Here is a 23,457-nt window from a genome sequence, read left to right on the forward strand (position 1 = left end):
TATCACCAGGGAAATATTCGTGTGTGTGAAGTTTCAACTACATATTTGCAATGACTGCGTACCGGATTTATACCATCCACAGGGAATTACTGCATTCTGCAAATTATCGAAGAGAGCAGTGAGGTGCGAGCCAGGCAGCGTTATAGCAAGACAGTTTGGCAGATGGCCACGCTGGCTTCTATACAGTTTTCCACTGTATATCACATGAAGTATCTATGTATGTGGAGTTTCAACAACATATTTGACTGTTTGTTATGCCTGCACACTGCACTTACAGGGGACTACTACATTCTGCGAAACAACGAAAACTCTCGTTTTATTGCGGCAGTCATTTCCCGGTACATTCAATGGTGGCTCGTAGAATCAACGCATCCCTCCTCTATACTGATACAACGGCCAGATTTGCGGGGTTTACTAATGTCAGCCCTAGTTTTGCCGCCTAGAGATGACAAAACACTTTATGGATGATCAACTTCTTTGTTATGCTTGAAAACGGTATAAGAATCTATACCGAAATGTCGCCATTGTTAAAATAAAGAATTTGATCAACCATATAGTTTTGTCATCTCTATACCACCAACTTCTAGAATGCCACTTAAACAAAATTCCCGTCCAAAGTTTTACCATGACTACGGACGATCCAGAGGTTTTTACGGCACATCAACGAGCTGGCGTTCAAATCAGTTATCCCAGCTATAACACTTTGGCCTACTTTCGAGCGGTCTTCTCATATGATCAGACAACTCGAGTACTCGGTGGTGGTGTGGTACATCTATCATCTGGGTTCTTAATCTAGCTACATCACCAGTTAGATTGGCTTGTCAATTTTATGAACTGATCACAACTCTATGCCTCCAGTTTATCAACAAGATGTTTTGTTCCCCAAGACCGGTTTGCCAATATCCTTTCCATTTCATTCCAGAACGTTTCCGCATTCGGGTCTTTTGAAACAGATTTCTTTTTCTTAGTAGGTGGTTCCGCATTTACAAAGCCATCATTTTCAATGGTTTCCATCTTCTTTCCTGTGATGACTTTCAAGAGATTACTGTCGCCACAAACGTCAAATGTCGATTAAGCCCTTGGGTGCTAGAGGGACATAAGATGTCCTTCCTCTTCAACCCTCATTTTGAAATCTAATATACTTCTAAATACATAACACACACAAATATACTTCACAGTTTCAAAAACTGCGGGACCGCCTCCGTGGTGTAGTGGTTAGAGCGTCCGCCCGACCGCGTCATACCAAAAGACGTTAAAATATGGTACTTGTTGGTCCCTGCCTGGCGCTCGGCATTAATGGGTACAAGGACTGGTCGGCTCGGAGTCAGTATAATGTGTCTGAGTGGGGTATTCATGCTTCACTGCGGCATGGTATCTCAGTGGGCTAGCACTATAAGACCAGCTTCAGTCTGGGCTAGTACAAGCAGCCGCACATACACATACACACGCATGCACGTCGTCATATGAGTGAAATATTCTCAAGCACGACGTTAAACCCAATTTCACCTCACCTCACCTTCAAATACTGCGGGAACTTCCCTGTTTCTTGATACCATCCACTATTATCTCAGACAAAGCTAAAGTGCATAAAATAACCTTTCAAAATAGGCTTCATCGTAAATGTCGCCATTTATTTGACACAATACGAAATCACAATTCACAGCGTTATTTGCTGTATGTTTTCAAATGTGAAAATCAGATAATTACTGGGAGTATTGAATTTCAAAAATAGCTTATTAGTGATCACTGATATCAGTTTTTCATGAAATCACTAATGATAATTATGAAACGTTGCTGATGAACCTAGAATCGGTTGGGATGTTTTCGAAAATACACTTAAAGGTCACATGCAACCAAAAATCACACATAATTAAAACACAATTATCACTTATTCATGACATATAATATACATTGCTGGTTATGAAAAAACATATAAACAAAATTATAAGCGTACAATCGCAAATCAAAAGTGCAATATTTTGTACTTGGGTTTACTTCCGAAGAAACGAAGCAGCCGGGATACCGAACCCAGTCAGAGCGGGTGGGTGTGCACTCAAGTGTAACGGCTGGTTCATTTGCAGATGCCGCCTTCACGGCTCATTGTGTGTGTATATATAGAGATGTTGGGTTTTGTAAATACATGCTCATTTTTTGTGTATAACATTTTACAATCAACAGACATCATAACATGTCATGTGTTCAAGTATCACACCTGCCTGTCTGTGTAATTACATAATGTGACAGAGACCGAACTCGGGCCATAAATCAATGCGTTTTGTTTATGGTGTATAGCCTGATTGGTGTTAGGTTCAAATTGCATGTGGTCAGTGATCACAGTTGTGTATTGAATATTGTCATTAGCAGACAGGCAGGCAGACACACAGGTGTCAATAAAACAAGACATTGAGTTTTGTCTGTGACAACGACATATCTATATCACAGTTAGAAATTCTGTCAACTCTAAATAATGACATTGCTTTTAAGTATCGAACTGAGAAAGTGACTCGGTAAGAAGAACGTGTGGTGAAATAGACAAATGAAATTATATAAACAGTTTATTTACTGTCATAACATATAAAAAGCTCGCGCCTGTGAGATATCAACAAAACATTAGGAAAATAGCTCACACCAAAGCCTTCACCGAGTATTCACCGGACAGCCCGCTTCCAAGTTGCGCGAACCTATTTCACTGTACACGTGCTATGAGCACAGCCCAGCTGTTGAAACCATTTTTGCCCCGAAAAGTCGGGGGAAAATTAGTGAATCATTTGAACTCCGATTTCGCGCGGTTTTTTTCATCGCGTTATTTTTCAACTTTATAAGTTGAATTTGCATTTTTGATGATTTGTTTCGGTAAGTCCATACCGAAAGGTATCAGAATCTGCAAAATTGTGTTTTACGTTGCATGTGACCTTTAAACAAACGTCGAACTGCGCTTTCTGCCATATTGGATAGTGTTTACAAAATCACGTTTCGCAAAGGCCGGTATTGAGACACCAATTACATCATATAGGTTTCATATTCAGCTGCGACAAATGCATCACTGCAGCAGTCGCAAGGGCCACAAGGAAGAAGGTCTTGAAAGTAATACGCCCGACATCTTTCTCCCCCAGAGGCTCGTACTCATCTCAGGTGAGGTGTCTGAGGACGACCGAGAGGTCCCAAGCCAGTGGCTGGAATTTCTGGTCGTTTAGTTTAAACGTGCGCAATAAAGTGAAGAGACAGTAGAGACTTTTGCACCCGAGGCTGTGGCTATTACAGTATTGATCGCTACCACATACTTTGCCAACGTGGAGCACTACAATTTCCTTGAAGTACGTAAGTGCTGCAGATACTCGGCAACTATCTGAGGTTATGCTATGATAGGGAAAGTGATGTCCTTCATCTTGCAATAAGCCGCAAAATTCTTCCATTTGTCATCGTAGGGGGCTTGTGAAGAGGTACGATGAGGTGTAGTAATAACCGTAGCCACTCGCTTCCAGTAACCCATAGTGAACTGGTGGAGGGAGAGGATACGTGTTGAGGCCCTTCCAGAGTATGTTCCTATGCTGACAGACCCGGTATCACGGAGCAGGAACCTGGGTAGCTGAGTGTTGAATCTGTTTGCAAATAAGTCCACCGCTGAGCTCGTAATCGGGAAGCACTAATTCTTGAATATCTGCAGCTGAGGATGTAGCTTCCACTTTGTCGGGGATGGCCGAGCTGATCGGGCCAGTGAATCGGCAGTGACGTTTTGAACCCCTGGTATGTGATCAGCTATGACTGTGATACCCAGCAAGTCCATGAGATGGAAGAACTGCTGAACCTGATGGTTGATGTACCACACCACCGTGGCATTGTCCAACTGTACGAGTAGACTGTCAATGTCAGTGATTACTATAGAACTCTCTACAACAGAAGCTCCAACGAGGACAAAACTGATGAGCCGACAGCCAGTCTTTAGGTATTAACAGCGACGCCCTTGTTCATAGAACAAAAATAGACCACCTTTTCATCCCGGAAGTAGAAGTCAATATCTGTGACCCTATATCGGTTACACTTACTTTGGTTGTCAGTCCAGATTTGAAGAGGTCATCATACGACGATGTCGTATTGGCCACACAAAATATACTCATGCATACCTATTGAAAGGTGAGGATCCTCCGTTTTGTATCCCTTGTGATGAGAGAACCACGGTCAAGCATGTCCTGCTTGACTTTGTTGAATTCTCCATCATAAGGGATAAATATTTCAATATCAAAACAGTAAAGGACCTTTTTAATAAGTTCATTATCATTTAATCATTGATTTTTTAAAAGAGATAGATTTGTTAAATGAATTTTTTATGTATGTTTTTGTAAATAGAGACAGTTTTATGATTGGTAGTTCAGATTATCAACTTAGATTGTTTGTGGCTGTATCCTCAAAGGTGGTTGAAGTTGCGTAAAATTATTGTCCTCCTGAGAGGGTACGTAAGTCCCCAAAACTTTCAAAGTCAAGTTTACTCAACCATACTTTTTAATCGTAGTATTCTTGTTATTTTAAATTTTGGCTAAATCTTCCTGCAATCGGCAGCGGCTGAAGGGATGGTGTAAATCCAACTAAGGTCCATGCAGGTTGCAAAGGCACTGGTGATCTACCTTCAGTTGTTGGCGATCTTTAGCCCGTGTTTTATATTGTAATGTCTTCTTCAATGAAAATATTTTATATTTACATTCCAGTTCTATATTCATATCTGTGATACTCTATGATTTTTACTGTACATCGTTGACAGGTTTAACTCTTCACAATGTTTATATTTTTATATTGTATAAATTGTATTCGTCACGATATGGCTGAAATAGTGCCGATGTGACGTTAAATATTAACTCACTCACGCACTGTTGTGCCAAAAGTCATCAATATGTAACTCGCTGTTATTAATAATATGGGACTCGGCCATTGCAATTACGTCAACATTTGAAAAGTAAATAAAAGATTCGCGCACTAAAACAATTATCACTTAATACGCCAGTTGTCCAAACGACCACATTAAAAAAACTTGCAGGTATATGTAGGTAGGTATATGTGTCACGACCTAACCTTTCACCTCTGTCGCGATAACCATATTCATTCCGATTGGCTGTCAGCCAACATGGTCGCTGTGTGTCAACAAACCCCTTCATTTTCTCAGTCAGTATTTTCTTTTTATCCAAACTACATATCCAGCTAGGGTCCATGCAGGTAGCAATGGTACTGTAAGTCCCCATGGTCCCTAGTATGGTGATCTACCTCCTGTTGTTGGCGATCTATAGCCTGTTTTTACATTGTATTGTCCCAATAGTGCTATTAGATTTAAAGTTTCCACGCTAGTTTTAATTCTTATTGTGATATTCTAGTTGTTTTATTGTCCTTCGTCGACAGGGTTGTATATAATATATGTATGTATTATGAATTTATAACCAGTTTTAGTCACGATATGGCTGAAATATTGCCGATGTGACTTTAAATCTTAACTCACTCACTCACTAACTCCAAACTACATGACAGTGTTGAAGTGTATGGCCCCTGATCTGGCTGCGTCTACACAGGACTATGAGTTACGCAACTGGGTCAACAGTCTATCTACATCACTAATGTCCGATTCAAAATCTTTTCTCACCTTTGAAATCGTTTCATCTGATCTAAATTTCACGATTCGTCGTGAGGCAGTTGAAGCCACAACTGGTGCCCGTCAGGAACCTTTGCATGAGCAGAATGCTTATGTGGCAGCAGACCCAAAACTTCCAGTGGACGTCTGCGTGAACCTCTGCCCTCTTTTCGAAAAAACTCTTCCAGCATAGAGCCAATTTGCCCCGAGATTTTTGCTCCTCATTTTTCTCTTCTGAGAACCCTGTTTACATTTTGTTTAATTAAAGAATATTACGAGACCTCCCTTACCAATCTTCAGCGATGATTAGGTAACATGAGATTGCGAGTCACGCATGCTTGGATCAGGCTTTTAATTATGTGAAGCAGATTTAATTACCACTACCCAAAAAGGATGGGTACTTGGGAGGGCATGTTACCTCCTCATCACCGAAGACTGGTTGGTAGAATCATAATCAACTTCAACTTAAGTAAGTCTCGTTTAATTCATTAATTCTACCAAGCAGTCACGTGATAGGAGGTCCTATGAGACTTCATAGCTAAATCCCTGGAACACTTAAAATCCTACAAGAATTTAGTTTTCCGAAGTAACTAATAAACAAACTACGGGTAAATTTCAATGTAAGAAAGAACACAAATTCAATGAAATGCTTCAGTTTATTGCGAGAACCTGCAATTCCCTGTAAAAAAGAACGCTTTCTGCATTACCAAACTATTTTAGACACTTCGGAACCCTGATTGAGGTCTCAGGCTACTCAAAGTACCTTACTCCTACTCTCCCTCCTTGTTTCCACTCGTACTAAGCAGAGGTGTTGAAAAGTCTTTAACACTCGTAGTTTCGACTGTTTTATTTTTGGGTAGAAAATAGCAAAAGTTCTTTCAGAGGCCCAGCCAGCCTTGTCAATTGTATCATACACTGGAACATTCATTATATGTGCTGCAGAAGAGGCAGCTGCTCGGGTATTTGTCTACATTAATACCAGACCACTTCGAATCCATCTGCTTATTGTATCTTTAGATATTCTTTGATGTGGTTTAACTAAGGAGAGAAACATTTTTGTCTCCTCACCTCTGAGAGATTGTGTACGCGACGCATATTCATTTAATACTGTGATAGGACACAGTCTCATCATGCAGAATTGTTAAATGTAGATAAGATACATAGATTGCACTGTGCCAACTTTTGAACAACCACATTTCCAACAAGCTGGCAACTTCCTCTGTGGGCAATTCCTTAAAGTTGTCATAGATGCTGACATGATGTTCGCTGGGGTGGCAGTATGCACAAAACAGATTCAGCCGGCTGTCTAGGTTTGGACTGATCAGGCTTGGTTTTGATTTCTCTTCTGTGGAGGGTGAGAGATACCCTTTTGGTGGTTTGTGTGGAGTTTCAGATTTACACACTGCAATGAATGGTGTGCAGTTCTCCGTGTGTGCTTCAGATTTGAACCAGTGGGAGAAGTGTGCAAGGTTGTATGTCTGCTCTTTGTCAGTACTGAGAATATTTTTGCTGATGCATTACTTAAACTACTACAAGATGATGGTAGTAATTTTCCCAGAAGTCAATCACAATCAAAGTTCATTCCCATTTTCTCCTTCAAGGGATTGTAGATTACCCAGAAGAGTGTCTGTCAACAAGGCAGTGTTCTCAAACTTGTCATTTCTCATCACATCTCACTGGAACCATGTACATAATGGGCGATCTTTTTCAACTTACCTTCCCTTCATTAATCCGGTAGGATCGCTGTAAGTGTTATTATTACTCTTAGAGATAGTTAACCAATATAGCCTTCACATTCACCGGTAAAGTTCACGCTGGTGCATGGACAGCATATATTTTTCCTTAAACGATGATATATCAAGTATTATGTCCTGAAATATTTGCTCCGTGAGTCCATGATACATCAGACTAAGTATATTTGCTAACTTTCCTTTTATTCATTTATATATGTACAACTTTCTTAGTCACGATATGTCTGAAATACTGCCGATGTGACTTTAAATTTTAACTCACTCACTCATGATACATAAGTGATAACTATGATTGCTTATATTGCAATAATGAATCACCAGTTGGCCGTTCGAAGCGAGACGGTGGAATCATGGGATTTTTGACAACGCAAATATTAGCACGTAAATAACGTAGAGAAGTGCAAAACAATGTTCACGTAAAATAGCAGTTGCTGACGAGTAATGTCAAATGTGATTTAAAAATAGGGAGAATGGACAGTGCTGAAATCTATCTTATTTATCTGTAGGGGTTAAAATATGGTGCATGATGTTTAAAATGATTGTATATGGGTGAATGGTGGATATCTATTGCAAATATCTACCATGACTGCATTTTAATTATGATAAATTAAGTATACGTTTTAAAATGAAAGAAAATAATATTTTTCCGACACAGAGTGAGTGAGTTGGGTTTTATGCCGCTGTTAGCAATATTCCAGCAATATCAGAATCCTGGCCTTCGGCGTGACGAATGAACGCTTCAGCCACAAGGCTACACCGCCGCCCATTTCAGACACAGAAGAAGCTTTACAAGTTAAATACATATTTATGTGTACTTGTCAACTTCCATTTTTCATCATATAAATAAACAGAAATATATTCATACTAATTATGAATTTTAATCTCTGTATTAAATGACACTGTTTAGTGTCATCAAATGGTTTACATATTATTGACATGCAGTTTCTGCATGTGGTTTGCATTAACTAAGATGGATTTTAACACCTTAGATGATGATAACACTTGACAAAGCTCATATTCTATTTTTAAGCATAGCTTTTTGTGTTTCCTTGCTATAAACCCATGTTTCAAATTCTCACACAAATAAATCAATAAAGTCAATCTTTCGTACTCTTTACATCAAACGATATCTGCATTGTACAGGGTTGTAATTTTATCTGATGTTTATCATGAAGGTGTGTACTTTAATATTACATTACTCATGCAGGACCTTCTAGCAGTCACGATACATAAGTATTTTCTGTTATATTTGTGAACATATAGATAAATGCATAAACATATTTACATGGAATGGGCGTGGGGTTAAATATAAATTTGTCATCATAACAATGTTTGATTTTAAAAACAATGTTAATTCCCAAACAAAAAGACACAATGCTACAGTTGTCCTTGAGAACTGTTGAATTAAAATGACAATATAAAACTACAGCATATGGTCTGCCAGGGAAAATATATATTGTCAACATTATGTTACCAAAAAAAAAAAGAAAAAAAAAGAAAGAAAACAAAAAATACATTTGTTATTTAATTCTATTTACGTACGTAACATACACATCCTCTGAAGCATTTCTAAAAATGATAAACTTGAGATATTTGTACTAAATGGGAAATGATATTCAATGATTGTGAATCTGACTGGCACAAAATTGTTAACGTCTAAGGGGCGGTGGGGTGGCCTAGTGGTCAAAGCGTTGGCTCGTCACGCCGAAGACCGGGGTTCGAATCCCTACATAGGTACAGTGTGCGAAGCCCATCTCTTGTGTCCCCCGCCGTGATGTTGCTGGCATATTGCTAAAAGCGACGTAAAACCAAACTCAGTCAGTCAGTCAGTGTTAACGTCTAAAGACATGGATTGACAGATATTAAAGTTCTTGATTTTAGTTGAACAACGAGGAGAGTTCTATGGATATGCAACTTCTTTAATATAATATGAGCGACGTTTCGGTGTAGTTACTAACACCGTTATCAAGCAAATGATGTACAATACTAGAGGCAAGTTATATATATATATAGTAAAGTTGAACAGTAAGTGATTGATGTTTGCACAATTAATGAGGTTGATGTACAAGATTGGAGGATGTTTACACAAGAAGGCAATTGTTACACAAACAGAGTAAGCTATGGGGGATTATTGGGAGGAAGCCAGTGATATGACAGACGGGAGAAAAATGGGATTAAGATTGCTTGGTGATGAGTTGGTTGTAGGCAGTGGGGATGTAATATCCTTGGTCTCTGTTCATGGCCGGTTGGAGTCTCTTGATGTGAATGGCTTCTAGTAGCTTTCTGATCTTGTAGTGGGTGTGATTGCTAGTGAGTACATTGATGCTGTTCCATCGGATGTTGTGGTCTGGGTGAGCTTGGGTGTGGTCAGAGATGGCTGATTTGGAGTCTTTCTTCTTCACAGAGGATTGATGTTCTTTGATTCTTACAGGGAGGGGTCTTGAGGTTTCATCGATGTACGAGTCTCCACTGTCACACTTTATGTGGCAAACTGTGCCTGAAGGGTTTTCTGTAGTTGTGGGGGTTGGTCTGCCATTGGCTTTTAGGATGTTCTGTATAGTGGTACCTCTCTGGAACACAACATCAATGTTTAGATGGTGTTTTAAGAGTCGGCTGATCTGGTGGCTGGCTGAACCTATATAGGACAGACTTATGATGAACGGAGCTGTTTGTTGGCGCGTGGGGGCTTGTCTATCGGGTTGAGGGTGGCGTTGATGGTGCGGTCTACAACGCTGGCAGGGTAGTTGTTGTAGGTCTTTAAGACATGGCGAAGATGTTGAAGTTCAGCCCCCCACCCCACCGTTCCTACGCCTATGATTAAACCTCCGCCACCGAATGGCCGCACTTGAATGCAATTTGGCGCCGAACGTTCACCAACTCTTCGGTACACGCTGCCAATCATCGTTCCTAAAGATGCAAAATCTGCTCTCGTGGGAAAGCTAGACCCATGTCCAGTCTCGCCGTTACTGACGTCGAAATTGCATGGCCCTCACCAGACTGTTGGCTAGCTGTTGAGGTGTCAGGAACGCTTTGCGGTAGCGGTGGACGTCCTCGGATACCATGTGCTTGCAAACTACTGTACAGGTTTGTCGACTTATCACCTGTCCCAGTGCCGTCCTTGCCGTTAACGTCGCCGTAATGAAGCGGTTCCAGAAATGAAGTACTCGGCTGTGACGGTCCTCAATAGGCGTGGTCACCCGTGGTGTTCCGCTTCTCGACATGTCTCTTGTATAACCTCTTTGACGCAACCGCTGCATTAACCTGTTGGCGGTTATACGCACGCATCCTAACCTTCTGGCGACGTCGGTGTGCGTTACTCCCTGTTGGACCACCCAACTACTCTCATTCTCTCTCAGTCAATGTCAAACGTGGCATTTCTGTTATACGATTTTTGTTCCTGTGATCCCTACATGTCGAGTCAGCAGTTGTATACAGTTGAACTGCACCTACGGGTAGTAACATCATTTTGGCAAAGTGCCATACGTTTGTATGATGGTGCATGTGTACTTTAATATAACATTACACAGTAATCATTATACATAGGCGGATCCAGAAGGGGGGTGCAGGGGTGCGCACTCCCCCACCTTTTGTCCTGAAAGTTTATTAAATGACCATAGAAACTCGGGTGAAAATGAAATGTGCACCCTCCCTTTTCTCAATAGTATGCACCCCCCCCCCTTTCTAAAAAAGCTGTATCCACCCCTGTTATATGGAAGGTTAATCTGTCAAAGCAAAATACAAATACACAACAGACATGCATAAGACATGACTTGATGGAATGATTGTGGTTTTAATTTTGCAATTATATCATAACAATATTTGATTTTAAACATGTTTTATATCATATATATTCGATTATTTGATTCTTACTATAAGTTTTCAGCTTTATAACGCTGTAAGAATCTACATCGTAACGTCGCTCTATGCAGTAAACTAGAAGTTGTCATCCATAAAGTTGTATGTTTCATTCTTGACTCACCAACTTCAAGAATGCCAATCAAACAATTACATGTAATGCAACGGTAACATGAAATTAATGAATAAAGGTTTACCGAGATAGTACATCTCTGACCATAACAAGCAGATACAAATGTCATGTAAGTATTTACGTTTGACACAGTGGGGGTAGTCAGTATCTCTGTAATTTACTATTTATTTGATGAACATTAATTAGTGTCAGTGTTTGTTAGAAATGGATAAAGAAATTAGCATATATACAAGCAACATAAAGAAACTGTGCATTGTCAAAATATTATCCCAGTTGATAAGTACGATAACAATGTCAAAGGTACATATAAACTTTAATGGAGGGATCATGAGACCATAACAAGTCGGGAGAATTTCAATTGAAACGTCAATCACAATGACGTCACGAGTCCACAAGCGGGACAGGGGTCAAACGACCATGTCACAAGCTCAATAACGGGTATGTCCACCATCGGCATTGAGAACATCAGTGCATCGACGACGCATAGAGCCTATCAAACGTGCAAGGAAGGCTTGTGGGATGTCACACCAGATTCTCTCAAGTTCTGTTGCAAGGTCAAGGACGTTATTTGGCGGATGAGGAAGACGGCGTAGACGTCGATCCATCTCGTCCCAAACATGCTCTATCGTGGGGAGATCCGGTGAATTTGCAGGCCAAGGCAGTAAGTCAACGTTGTGGTGTTGCAAGACATCCATAGCAACCCTTGCCGTATGAGGGCGGGCATTGTTCTGTTGGAATGTTAACCCCGGGCCATGACGTTGCAGAAAAGGAATTGCCACAGGTCGAAGAATCTGATCCCTGTAGCCCACACCAGTTAAGTTACCCTGTACAATCACCTGTGCTGTTATTCCACCCCAAATCATCACGGAACCACCACCAAAGCGATTCCTCTCCAAGACACAGGCCTGTGCATAACGTTCTCCCACGCGTCTATAGGCACGTTGAAGTCCATCACTATGGGAAATGTTAAACCTGGACTCATCTGTAAAAAACAACATTTCTCCACCAAAACAAGGGTCTGCGGACATGATTTCGGCACCACATTCGGCGAGCTTGTCGATGACGTTGTGTCAGGATAGGCCGTATGGCGGGACGTCGTGGTCTGATCCCGTGATGACGTAAACGTTGTCGAACTGTGTTGGGGTGGATACGGCGAAGTCCTGGGATGGTTCGGGCAGTCATCACTGCAGTCTGAAACCTGTGGCGAAGATGGGTCACCCTTATCCATCTGTCCTGTCTTGGCGTTGTTACACGTGGACGTCCAGAACGTGGCCTATCGATGACGTCATTTGTGTTCTGGTAGCGTCTCACCAGTGCAGAAATGGTGTTCCGGTGGCAGTGGAAATGTGCAGCCACTTGTCGTTGAGACTTTCCCCCACGGACCATCCCAATGGCTTCATGACGTTGTGCAGACGTGAGCCTTGGCATGCTATGCGCTTCAATAGCCGTTTAATTTTTTGAACGATCGCAAGGGCAGGGGTATGGTTGAGCTTTCCAAAGTGACAGTATTGTGTGGCATTCATATGCTCTGTTTCTCTTTCCCGGAATGCACGTGCAACAACGTATTGCACGTCTCAAGGACGAACCAACTGACGTCACGGAACGTGGCACGTGCATGCATGTTGGATACATGTCACTAATCTTTGAGTTTAAATCCTTATGTGTCTACACAGGTTTGATAAATTTAGATTTTAAATTTTTGTATGCACAGTTTCTATATGTGCCTAGTATATTATGACCCATGGACAGATTATAGGGGATAAAATATTTCAATTTGTGATGACTAGTATCTATTCCTGAAACCAAGTAACTGCTTGGATGATATATACATGGTACATTTTCATTCAGAGTGTTTTAAGAGGATACGGTCTTTTCTCTTATTGTTGCCCCAGTAACATTGTATCAGTGCAAGGCAGGGCAAAAGCGTCCAGAAACCTTTGCAATACACAACATACCCTGATCTGTAACCAGTTAAAAACTCACCAAAGTCTTCCAACAACATGGCAGGACATCTAGCTTTGCCTTCCTCGGATGAGGGGGTCCTCAATGATAACCATTTTCTTGGTTTAAACAAAAAACTTAACAGATATAGTTACAGACAGGAAAGTAAAGGATTAAAATACATATTCTTCTTCTAATGGTTCCCGCCTAAGCGAATATATCTCAAGTTGAATTGGCCATTAATGCATTAAACGCTTGTGCCAAACAAGTCGTCCATGGATGTCAATATATTCTACTGACATCAAAGTCCGTTAGGTACTGAATCAAGGCTTTGCCTATTCAAGGATAATGTTTTATTTTTGTGGTTGGATTTAAACATTTTCCACATCCATTTTTGATCTTTGGTCATAAATTTCCCCGAAGAATGTAATTTTAAGCAAAGTTCTCTCAGGGAGTTATCTTTCTCTGTTTTTTAATTTTTTTGTTTAAAATCGTTTTTTCCTTGGATGCATTTGTTTATTACCAGTTTTTGGTCCTTTGTCTTTGGAGACTGTATGGAATTCCTCCAGTGTTTGAACAGCAGCATACACGTGTTGCACACACGGGATGTGGTGACTGAAATATAAAATCGAATTTGCTTTAGTTTATCGCATCATGTTTTAATCCTTATATTAAACGGTGTAGATGAAGAAGGCATCTCATGTAAACAAGCAAACAAAAACAACACAAGGTGTAAACGTGATAGCTTGGGATTCCCCTTTAACATAATACAGAAGATTCATAGTATTACCTCCCTTGGTTCAATAAGTACAGTTGATACACATGATAGAATAAGCTTCCTTGCTTCAAGTTAAAAGATAGTTTCACTGACAATAATCTATCACTTACACATTTCGTCGCCCGAAAACCAGAGTGTCATAAGTCCACTTTTGACAAAATTAGAGTTAGTGTGCTCGGGGTAGGTTTTAGAGCATAATCTATTACCCTAGCAACTTTTTACAGTGCTGTCTTGCTTTGAAAGTGTTTTTTCAAACACAAACTTGGTTCTGTCTCCATGTAAAATCACATGACAAAAATACAACCTGGTAAAAAGAAATAACAATCAAATATCCATACAATAATGATAAGCTAGAGTTTTAGCTGTGTTTGTGACACTTAGAACACTTTGTTTTTGAGAAAGATACCGATTTTCTTTGGTGAAGTGTTCTGTCTCCAATCATGTTTCGTGAATTTCTTATTTATTTCAATCGATGGAGCATATACGTTGCTATTATCTTATACTGTTTGACATGTCACATACATGTGCAAAATTCCAAAGATTTCATTCGATGGAATAGTTGTGAAGATATTGTTGTCCTAAACTTCAAGATCTACTTTCTCAGAAATAGGTGTTTGTGACTTAGTACAATGGTTTTCAGGCGACGATGTTTTTGTACTGATTCAAAATTATGCAACTTGATTATTCTGTATAAGAACTATTCTTCAGTAGGCATTAAGTAATTAAAAGGTCTTAACATGGTTTTCTTATACACCTAACGTAACATTCACCCATGTCTGACATTGTAAACAAAGCATATAACGCTGATAATCAGTTCGGGTCAAATATATGTAACCTATGACCCTGACCAATCTACTTCCGGTTAATGAAAATGCCTTGTCATTACAAACTTCAATGCTTAAATTCTTCAGTCTACACCTAAAATTTCGTAATTGTACAACGTTTGAAAGTTATTTACATCCATAACATGCATCATAATCAACTGAAACTAGCTTACATAGTGAAACATCGATTGATGTTACTAAAAATGATTTTACAATTCTTACGCCAACTGCCGATTTGAAACATTTACACTTATGACATTCCTAGTGTTTATACATAGAAGAAGAATTTATTTCGGTATATAGGCCATTGGCCCGTGTACAATAAATGCAAAGTGGTATATGATATATAGACAATATGGTTTAAACATATACATAGGTATATATATACATGTCTCTTCTAACATTGGATAGAATTCCTTTTAGATAGTGCATGTTTAATAAATAATGAAATTTTTATAAGTAAAATCTTATCTTTGCATGTTAACAACTTATGATATTTGCTTAAAGTGTTTATGCATAAGAAACATTCATGTAAATAAGATCTGGAGGGGATGCAAAGGAATGTGTCTGGTGTTTCATTTGATTACATACCTGAAATAATATTTCATAGTTGTTTTAGGTTATAGCATGACGTTTTAATTCGTATATGAATCTTCAGATGAAGAAGGCATCTGACGTCATATCCTGTGTCGTCATATATTTTGATGATAAGACAACTACTTATTACTATAATAGACACATAACCCAAGTGTCTGTTGGCTTTTAACTCGATCGATAACTTACAAAATGTTTACGGGTAAAGTAATTTTAGCTTTAAATTACCCCAAAATATATAAGCCAATTCTGAAGGGCTAACACACGCAACAGTTGAAATTGTGTAAGGAACAGTGTCCACATTGAGAGTTACAGGGGTAACTTGATTTTATTTATGAATTTGATTCTGTGGAAATGAGTGGTCAAATGTTTTAGTTTTCCCCATATTTTTCAATCAGTAAATCACAGATACAATGGATCAGAAAGATCATTGACAAAAGAGGGGTCAGAATCAACAGAGAGGACAGAATCTTTGAGGTCTACATGGGGGATTTCATTTTGTAAGCCCATTTGTTGATTGTAAGATACAAGTGCATTAGGTAATTTTGAAAGAATAAGGCGAGCATCTGTTCTGTAGGTCCGTAGCTGCCTGGCAAGTGTTTGGCAGTTAGCTCACCTGTTCAGGTAGATATACAAATATGATGCTCTGCCAGGTACACTTACAAAGGCATTGCCATATCCCAATGGTGTTTCAATAATTTGCCATTTATTTGTTGAATTTCTTGCCATCAAGTTACTGTTTCCTGTTGCATACTCTAATAGTGTGGACTTGAGTTGCGCTATTCTTGGATGGTCCGAGATATTCTGTGCTGCTGTGTCAAGTCGTATTTCCAGTTTAATTTGTTTGTATATTGGGGGAGGCGGACCAGGCTACAAAGTTGAACGATAGTTTTCTCCTTGTCAGTCGGTCTGCAAGTCAGTAGTGTTTTTTGTGCACAAGCTGGGTGATGTAGGTTAGGTTTAGGGGAATAAATCCTCCCTATCTAGGACCACCATGGAGAGGTGTACATCAGCAGGCCCTTATTTTAGACATTGTAGTTGTCTATTTGTTGTTTTAATGTTTAGCAATGTTCCAGCCAAATAGTGGCGGTCTGTAAGTAATGGAATGCAAAAGAGATAACCAAGTCACTGGCATGAGCATTGATGTGTGAAGTTTCAGTTAATATTGACAAACTTTGTGGATAACAACTTCTAGTATTTCATAAGTGCGATGTTTCGATACAGATTCATGTACCACTGACAACGGTACAAGAATCTGTCTCGAAACGACACCCCCACGTAATAGAAGAAGTTGTTATTCATAAAGTTTGTCAGTATTGTATTTCCCAACTTCTAAAAAGCAACTCAAAGATAGTTTCAGTTTCTTTGGAATATTTATGATGTTAATGAACAAATGATTAAATTGCAACTTTGCAAAGAATGTATAGGCTAATGAGCATATCTGGTGATTGGGATCTCCGGCTTCAGTAGTTTGGAGGTGTGCATGAGTGCGTGTGACGAAAACTTTTGACTTTAACATTCATGAGATAAGTTACAGATACTATAATTATAATTACAAATCAAGATTTCAAGTAGTTAAGATGGTCAACTATTTTGTCTTATTTGCTTGCTACAGTGTCCCACAATGGAATATTTCTGCATTTTCTGAATTGTTCCCGCCTTGCTAATTTGCATCATGTCAGCAGCAAATTATACCTGCAACAGACAAGAAGTCTAGCTGAATTGCACATAGGATACTGTGGACATATTTCATCATGGAATCCCCAAGAAGAGTAGTAATTGCAGGTCAGAGAAGTGCATGTTCTGTATGTAATACATTTGCTCTTTTTCTTTTGCAGCATCCTTTGCGTGCATCAAAGCATTTTTCACGCTTAAGAGAGACATACGTTATTATATCATCCAGGTGTACGTTCCAAGTATCCTCATCGTTGTCCTGTCTTGGGTATCCTTCTGGCTGGATCTTGAGTCCATCCCTGCTCGCGTCTCACTGGGTGTGTTAACAGTACTCACCCTTAACACACATGGTTCAAATGTTCAAGCCAATCTCCCTAAAGTGTCATACATCAAAGCCATTGATGTATGGACTGTCACCTGTCTTGTGTTTGTATTCTCAGCCCTATTGGAGTTTGCATACGTGAATGTTTTAACCAGAAGAGGAGAAAAAGAGTTGCTTTCTAGAAGGAAAAATAATTGTTTCTGTGATCAGAAAATAACAGTGAGTATATTTTTCTCATCTTTGATCATTTACATATTTTTGTCTGATTTACTTTGTTTGGAGTTTGAATGTTGTTTGAAAAAGGACTGTTGTGTGAAAGAATAGACATTTACAAGCTGGAAGAATACGAATCTGCCAAAACTGTTAATGATATAAGCCACATAATAAACTGACAATGTTCATATAGTAACAATGTACCAATCAAGGTGTTTATATGAGGGTAAGGGAATCACTGTAGAATATGCAGGGGAAGTTAATGATTTGGCTTCTGTCAATGACAATTGTTCTTCAGTTTCCTCTTTTTCCAGCAATAGATGTTGGTCTGGAACATTGATATCATGAGCTAAGATCCACACCATCAGGCTACTGACATTCAGAGTCACTCAACCTGAAGACCTGATCCATCAAGTTGTCTAAAATGGTTGGATATGGAATGAATGTGTAGAACTGAATGATTGTTGTTGATCCTGGTATACTTCTGGGTGCTGCAGTTTAATGGATGACATCTCTTACGGCTTAATCTTCATGCAGATATCTAATGAATTCGTAAGACATCAATTGTATGACATCATACGATGCATAGATTAGAGCATTCCATTTCCTTCAGAATATAAGAAAACAAGACCCATGTTGCCAAAATCTAATGGAATCAACAATTATGACCATATATTTCTTTGCAAGTCACCAATATTTTCAATACCAACATCAGTCAAATGAAAAAGAGGAAACTTCAAGAAGTTATATTAGTCAAAAGAGAAAAGGCAGCCATTAACAGAAATCTTACTAAAGCCACTCATTACCAACAAATGAATTCATTCATAGAACAAAATAGAGGAGATGTACAGTGAAAAATAAATATGGGATTAAATAATTTCAAAAGTTAATTATATCAGATATCTTGAAGCAAACATTCTAAAGACAAGATCTGAAACTGAGTGAGTGAGTGAGTATGGTTTTACGCCGCTTTCAGCAGTATTTCAGCGGCGAGGGACAGCAGAAATGAGCTTCACGCATTGTACCAATGTGGGGAATCGAACCCAGGCTTTCCGTGACGGGCGAAAGATTTGAAACTGAATAGATTTAAAACATATTCCCAAAACTACAATGGAATTTGGGCAGAGTTGCCATCATGTGACCTGTCATCAGAGTGGAGAGTTGATTTTCAATCAATGACTGGAACACAATCTGGTAGTAAACATTCAAATAAAATGAATGTTTATCTAATAATAGATTTGAGATAATTATTAATATGTTTGGTGTGCAAGGTGTAAATTCACAGTTCACTTTCTTAATTCTTACGAATATGTCCGTCTTACACATGATTGTCTTTTACCTGAAACCTGTTTCTGAATCGAGAGGTTAAGCTTTTTAAATAAAGTCAATGGTGTTGTGTTGTCTTTCTTCCCATTGGCCCTTGAAGTGATGTTCACAGGTGTTATCTCCCTTAAAGAAAGCGTGGGAAACCACATGATTTTTCATGTGGCATGCATAAATATACTTGTTTCTGAAAAACTTTCCATTAAGCTTTGCTTTTTTATTTGGCTATCATGTAAAATTGCAAGGACTGTAAATACATTTGTCCTCCCCCTGGGTTACAAAAAAAATCGCTCATCCTGTGGGAAATTAATGTTACCCCAGGATCTTCAAAGAGATTTCTATGAGTTTGTTGATATTCCTTCCTTGTGGGTTGTCAGCTGCTATCTCCATCAGCTTTTGACTGATTAAAAGAGTTTGGTTTTACGTCGCTTTTAGCAATATTCCAAAAACATCACGACGGGGGACACCAGAAATGGGCTTCACACATTGTACCCATGTGGGGATTCGAACCCGGGTCTTCGGCGTGACGAGCCAACGCTTTAACCACTAGGCTACCCCACCGCCCTCATCAGCTTGAAAAGTATACTCAGTTAAGGAAAGGTCAAGAAAAAAGGATGACAAAGAAACTGCAGTCTATCAAGTCAAAGGGATGATCGCAGACAATCAGTCGGATTCAGGGGTCCTATTTGATCCTGGCACGCCCCTTTCATCTTACCCTCTTGCTGTGAAACCCAAATTGTCAGAGAAGAAGCCAGGTAGGTGGCTCCGAAAGAATTTGAAGATTTGTTAAAGGTCCAGCAGATCAAATTTCAGCATTATCTCAAACAAAGGAGTGACATTCATGAGAGTTAGACCTGAGTTTAAGTCATGAACTGCACTGGCTGCCACTGTCACCTCAGCTGAGGTATACCATTTACGCAGAGTAAATGGGGCGGAGATAACGGTTCTAGTATGGGCCGCAGAGGCAGTTTTCATAATAGAAAGCAGTCAGCATGTGAGCAGGAGAGAAGCTCAACAGGACGCAAGGAGCAACTTCTAATACACAATTTTCTCACAAGGAAGAGAATTTGTATGGATGTCAACGTCTTTATTATGATGAACACAACGTTTCGGAGTGTATCCTTACTCCTTCATCGGGTGAATGAATAGAGCGAGGCAGAGAGCATATATATGTACATGTAAGAACAACAAAAGTAATAAGACAACAAAGATGGAAGCTAATCAATGGATCAATTGGAAGCCAGTACTACCAGTTAATTAGCGCTGAATAGAAGCCAACACGTAATAGTTATATAGTGTTGATAGGTGATGAATATTCGACTGCTGAAGCCGGGATTTAAACTATTGGGAATATCATTAATAGATAAAAATAGATTAGAGATGACAAATACAGGACAAACAAATAAAAGCCAGTGCAAAATTATTAGCAATAAGAACAGACAACAATATAACAATTATCAAAGCAATAAGTCCCAGGCGCTGGGCAGGTGGGTTCCCTGGTCGCGGTTCATGGCTGGCTGGTGTCTCCTGATGTCTATGGCTTCTTGCAGTTTTCTTTATCGCCAGTTGTTGTTGGTAGACAGGACTTTGGTGGTTTCCCACATGATGTCATGGTCCTGATTTTGTTGCAGATGTTATCTTTGAATATTTAGATAATGATAACTCTTCGATGTATATTTTTACTGGTACGAGCTTCATCAGACAAAGTGCGAAATAACTTTGGAAAATGTTTGATCAATTTATGTAGTGTCCTAAATATACATTTTCTGAATGGAAGATGTGGGTCAGACTCAGGAGTTGGTGACTGCACGTTTTTTGGCAATGAAGGTGCTAGCGTCGTAGATTATGTAATCTGTTTAGCTGGATTGTTTGAGGTATGCTGTAGTTTTAACACTGTGTCCCGCACTGAATCGTCACATCTCCTAGTCCTGGCGGTGATATGAAAAGAGTGTGTTCTCCTAATAAGTCTAGCCAACAATGGTTTGACCGTGAATATGAGCAACTAAAAAAGGGAAAGATTTAAATATTTAAACAGTTTTAGGAGAAAAGGAATAATAACTCTTTAAATGAATCAAACTTAGTAGAAATAAATATAACACTGTATGCAGAGAAAAGAAAGTGAACTCTTTTCAGCCTATCCTATTGTACGTCAAACTCATCAATTGTATAAACTCAACTCTAATCACAATCAATCACTCTGTACATCAACCTCCTCTGCTGTAATCACTTATCAAACATCCAATGTACATCAACCTTGTTAATTGTATATATTCACTATGCAGCAATGTATATATTCTCCTTGTTTCAAATTGTTGTATCATTTGCTTGATAACGGTGTTAGTACCTACACCGAAACGTCGCACTCATTGCAATAAAGAAGTTGACTATCCATAGCACTTAGTTTTCCTTCATCTTCACAACTTCTAAAATGCCTCTCAAAGAAATCATTTGATTCTATTTACGAAATTGTATTCCTTTCATTTCTTCTTGAAATACCTTGACATTTCATGTCGATGGGCAGTGGTGTAATATAACACAAGTTTACAGGGTCTCAACTGCACGATACTTCATATCGGGTAAAAAAATTATAATGTTACAAAGTACCTTCATGGATTGAGCCAGCAGAAGTTACATCTGACCACTTTGAGCCTACACACTCACGACCCAGATGATAAGAGACTTTGAAATCCCACCTGAAATATCCACACCCTTTCATGATCCCCCAGCATCCGAGTCTTCTGTGACCACCATCGATGATGTCTTAGCAACCGTTGTTAGGTCTACCCTTCAGTTATTTAAAACTGGAAGATAACGTAGTTATGGAAACCCTCTCTCACGGGTTAAACACGGATTGTCATCCTGAGATTGAACAATCTACTGAAACTGAACAATCTACTGAGAAACAGTCACAACTGAGGAGAGTTAACTATCTAACTTGAGGTTGATTGTTGTTAAACCGGAAACAACTTGCTGCATTTACTAATGCCTCAAATTAAAAAACTATTACTAAAATTTGAAGCGGGTTATATTAAGTAATTGATATGAGTCTTCACATTTGAATGGGTGGGATATTTTAGTGACATCATCAGAAGTACTGTTAAGCGGATAAAGCCATAATCCACAATAATTCAACAGCAACCAAAGGCAGGTCTGTACGTCTCTAGTTTTATGGTTGTCTTCATATCCTTGTTTGGGTTCCTCTGGGCCCACCAAGCCTATATGAGATTTGACAATCAAGTGAGAGAGGGACGTGTTCGAAGGAATTTGTGAACAATTCTATCAATGATAATAATTCAGAAACAAGTTTCAGGAAAACGGCAATCAAGTGTTTGAGGTAGTAAACTAAGAATTGATATCATTGATGACAATGTTCCTAGTCTTTCAGAATTGTAGTTATTCTTTGACAAAGGGTTTTAGTGGAACTGAGCAATATTTTTCTCTTTGTGCAGACTTCATATGGATTATGTTTGACAGGAAATGCCTTCATATCTGATTATTCTCTTGTTTTTCAGCAAACCAATAAAAGCCCTACAACCAATTCTAAAGTAAAGGCAAGACGTGTGGATAAGATTTCAAGACTTGGATTCCCTCTAAGTTTCATTATCTTCAACATTGGATACTGGTTCATTTACGTGTATTCTTAGCAGGATTAGAATATTCTATTTTTGGAATATCTACCAAAGTGCATGTACATTGTAAGTTGGATACTGCTTATGCGAAAACATGTGTTTTTATTAGATGTGATTGTGGCATTGAAACAAAACAATTTGCTGAAATTTAGTTTTTATTTGAATCAAAGTTAAGGACACAATTGTAACTGCAGTGAAAGAAATCACGAAAATTTAATTTGATGTGATGAATTTCTGGACAATTATTTGGGCGTGGTTATTTTGTGTAATGTGACTCAAGACAATGACCTTAGATATATGGAAAGATGCAGCGCTTCAAATGAACGACATCTGAAAATTATTAACATTTTAAATCGTTTTCACTCTTTTTCTTATCTGAATGGATATATTAATGAAGGCGACATGCATATGATGAACGTTACATTGTCAAGGTTCTATGAAACAGGTGTTTACCATTCTGCTAAGGAAGATAAAAGTACATTTGTGTAAATTGTGTGTCATCCCAATTGTTTTGCATATAATTCATTACCTTATATAAATATGTACACTTGACTTATGAATTAATTAATGCTGTATACGGTCAAGTTTTTTACAGTTTTGACGTCACAATGCTAATACTTCTGTCACAATTGTATTAGAGCTTACTTGACTCGTGGAAAGATGAGAGTCATCACACTTCGTAGGCTGTTTCTATCAGTTTATATTGGAGAGTAATAAACAGAATACTAAACTCGCTTCTGTGAAATACCAGATTAATTAAACTCGTGAAAGATTTGGCATCAAACTCGCTTTCGCTCGTTTGATACCAAATC

At 38.9% G+C, this 23,457-nt stretch overlaps 1 protein-coding gene across 3 annotated transcripts in view; it reads left to right on the top strand.

The window, feature by feature from the left end:
* LOC124279343 (glycine receptor subunit alphaZ1-like) overlaps positions 1–23,197 on the top strand; it is a 132,436-nt gene extending 109,239 nt beyond the window's left edge. For 2 of the 3 annotated variants that reach the window (XM_046715165.1, XM_046715157.1), the window contains 2 exons: positions 17,323–17,699; positions 22,529–23,197. In XM_046715165.1, the coding sequence (XP_046571121.1) occupies positions 17,323–17,699; positions 22,529–22,660 (509 nt within the window). In that variant the 3' untranslated portion in view covers positions 22,661–23,197. The remainder of the gene's footprint in view (positions 1–17,322; positions 17,700–22,528) is intronic. The other variant, XM_046715170.1, reaches the window with a different exon arrangement.
* Positions 23,198–23,457: the final 260 nt, after the last annotated feature.

The sequence above is a fragment of the Haliotis rubra genome, unplaced genomic scaffold, assembly GCF_003918875.1.
Source record: "Haliotis rubra isolate DU_JTF1 unplaced genomic scaffold, ASM391887v1 Scf1069, whole genome shotgun sequence".
Classification (NCBI taxonomy): Eukaryota; Metazoa; Mollusca; class Gastropoda; order Lepetellida; family Haliotidae; genus Haliotis; species Haliotis rubra.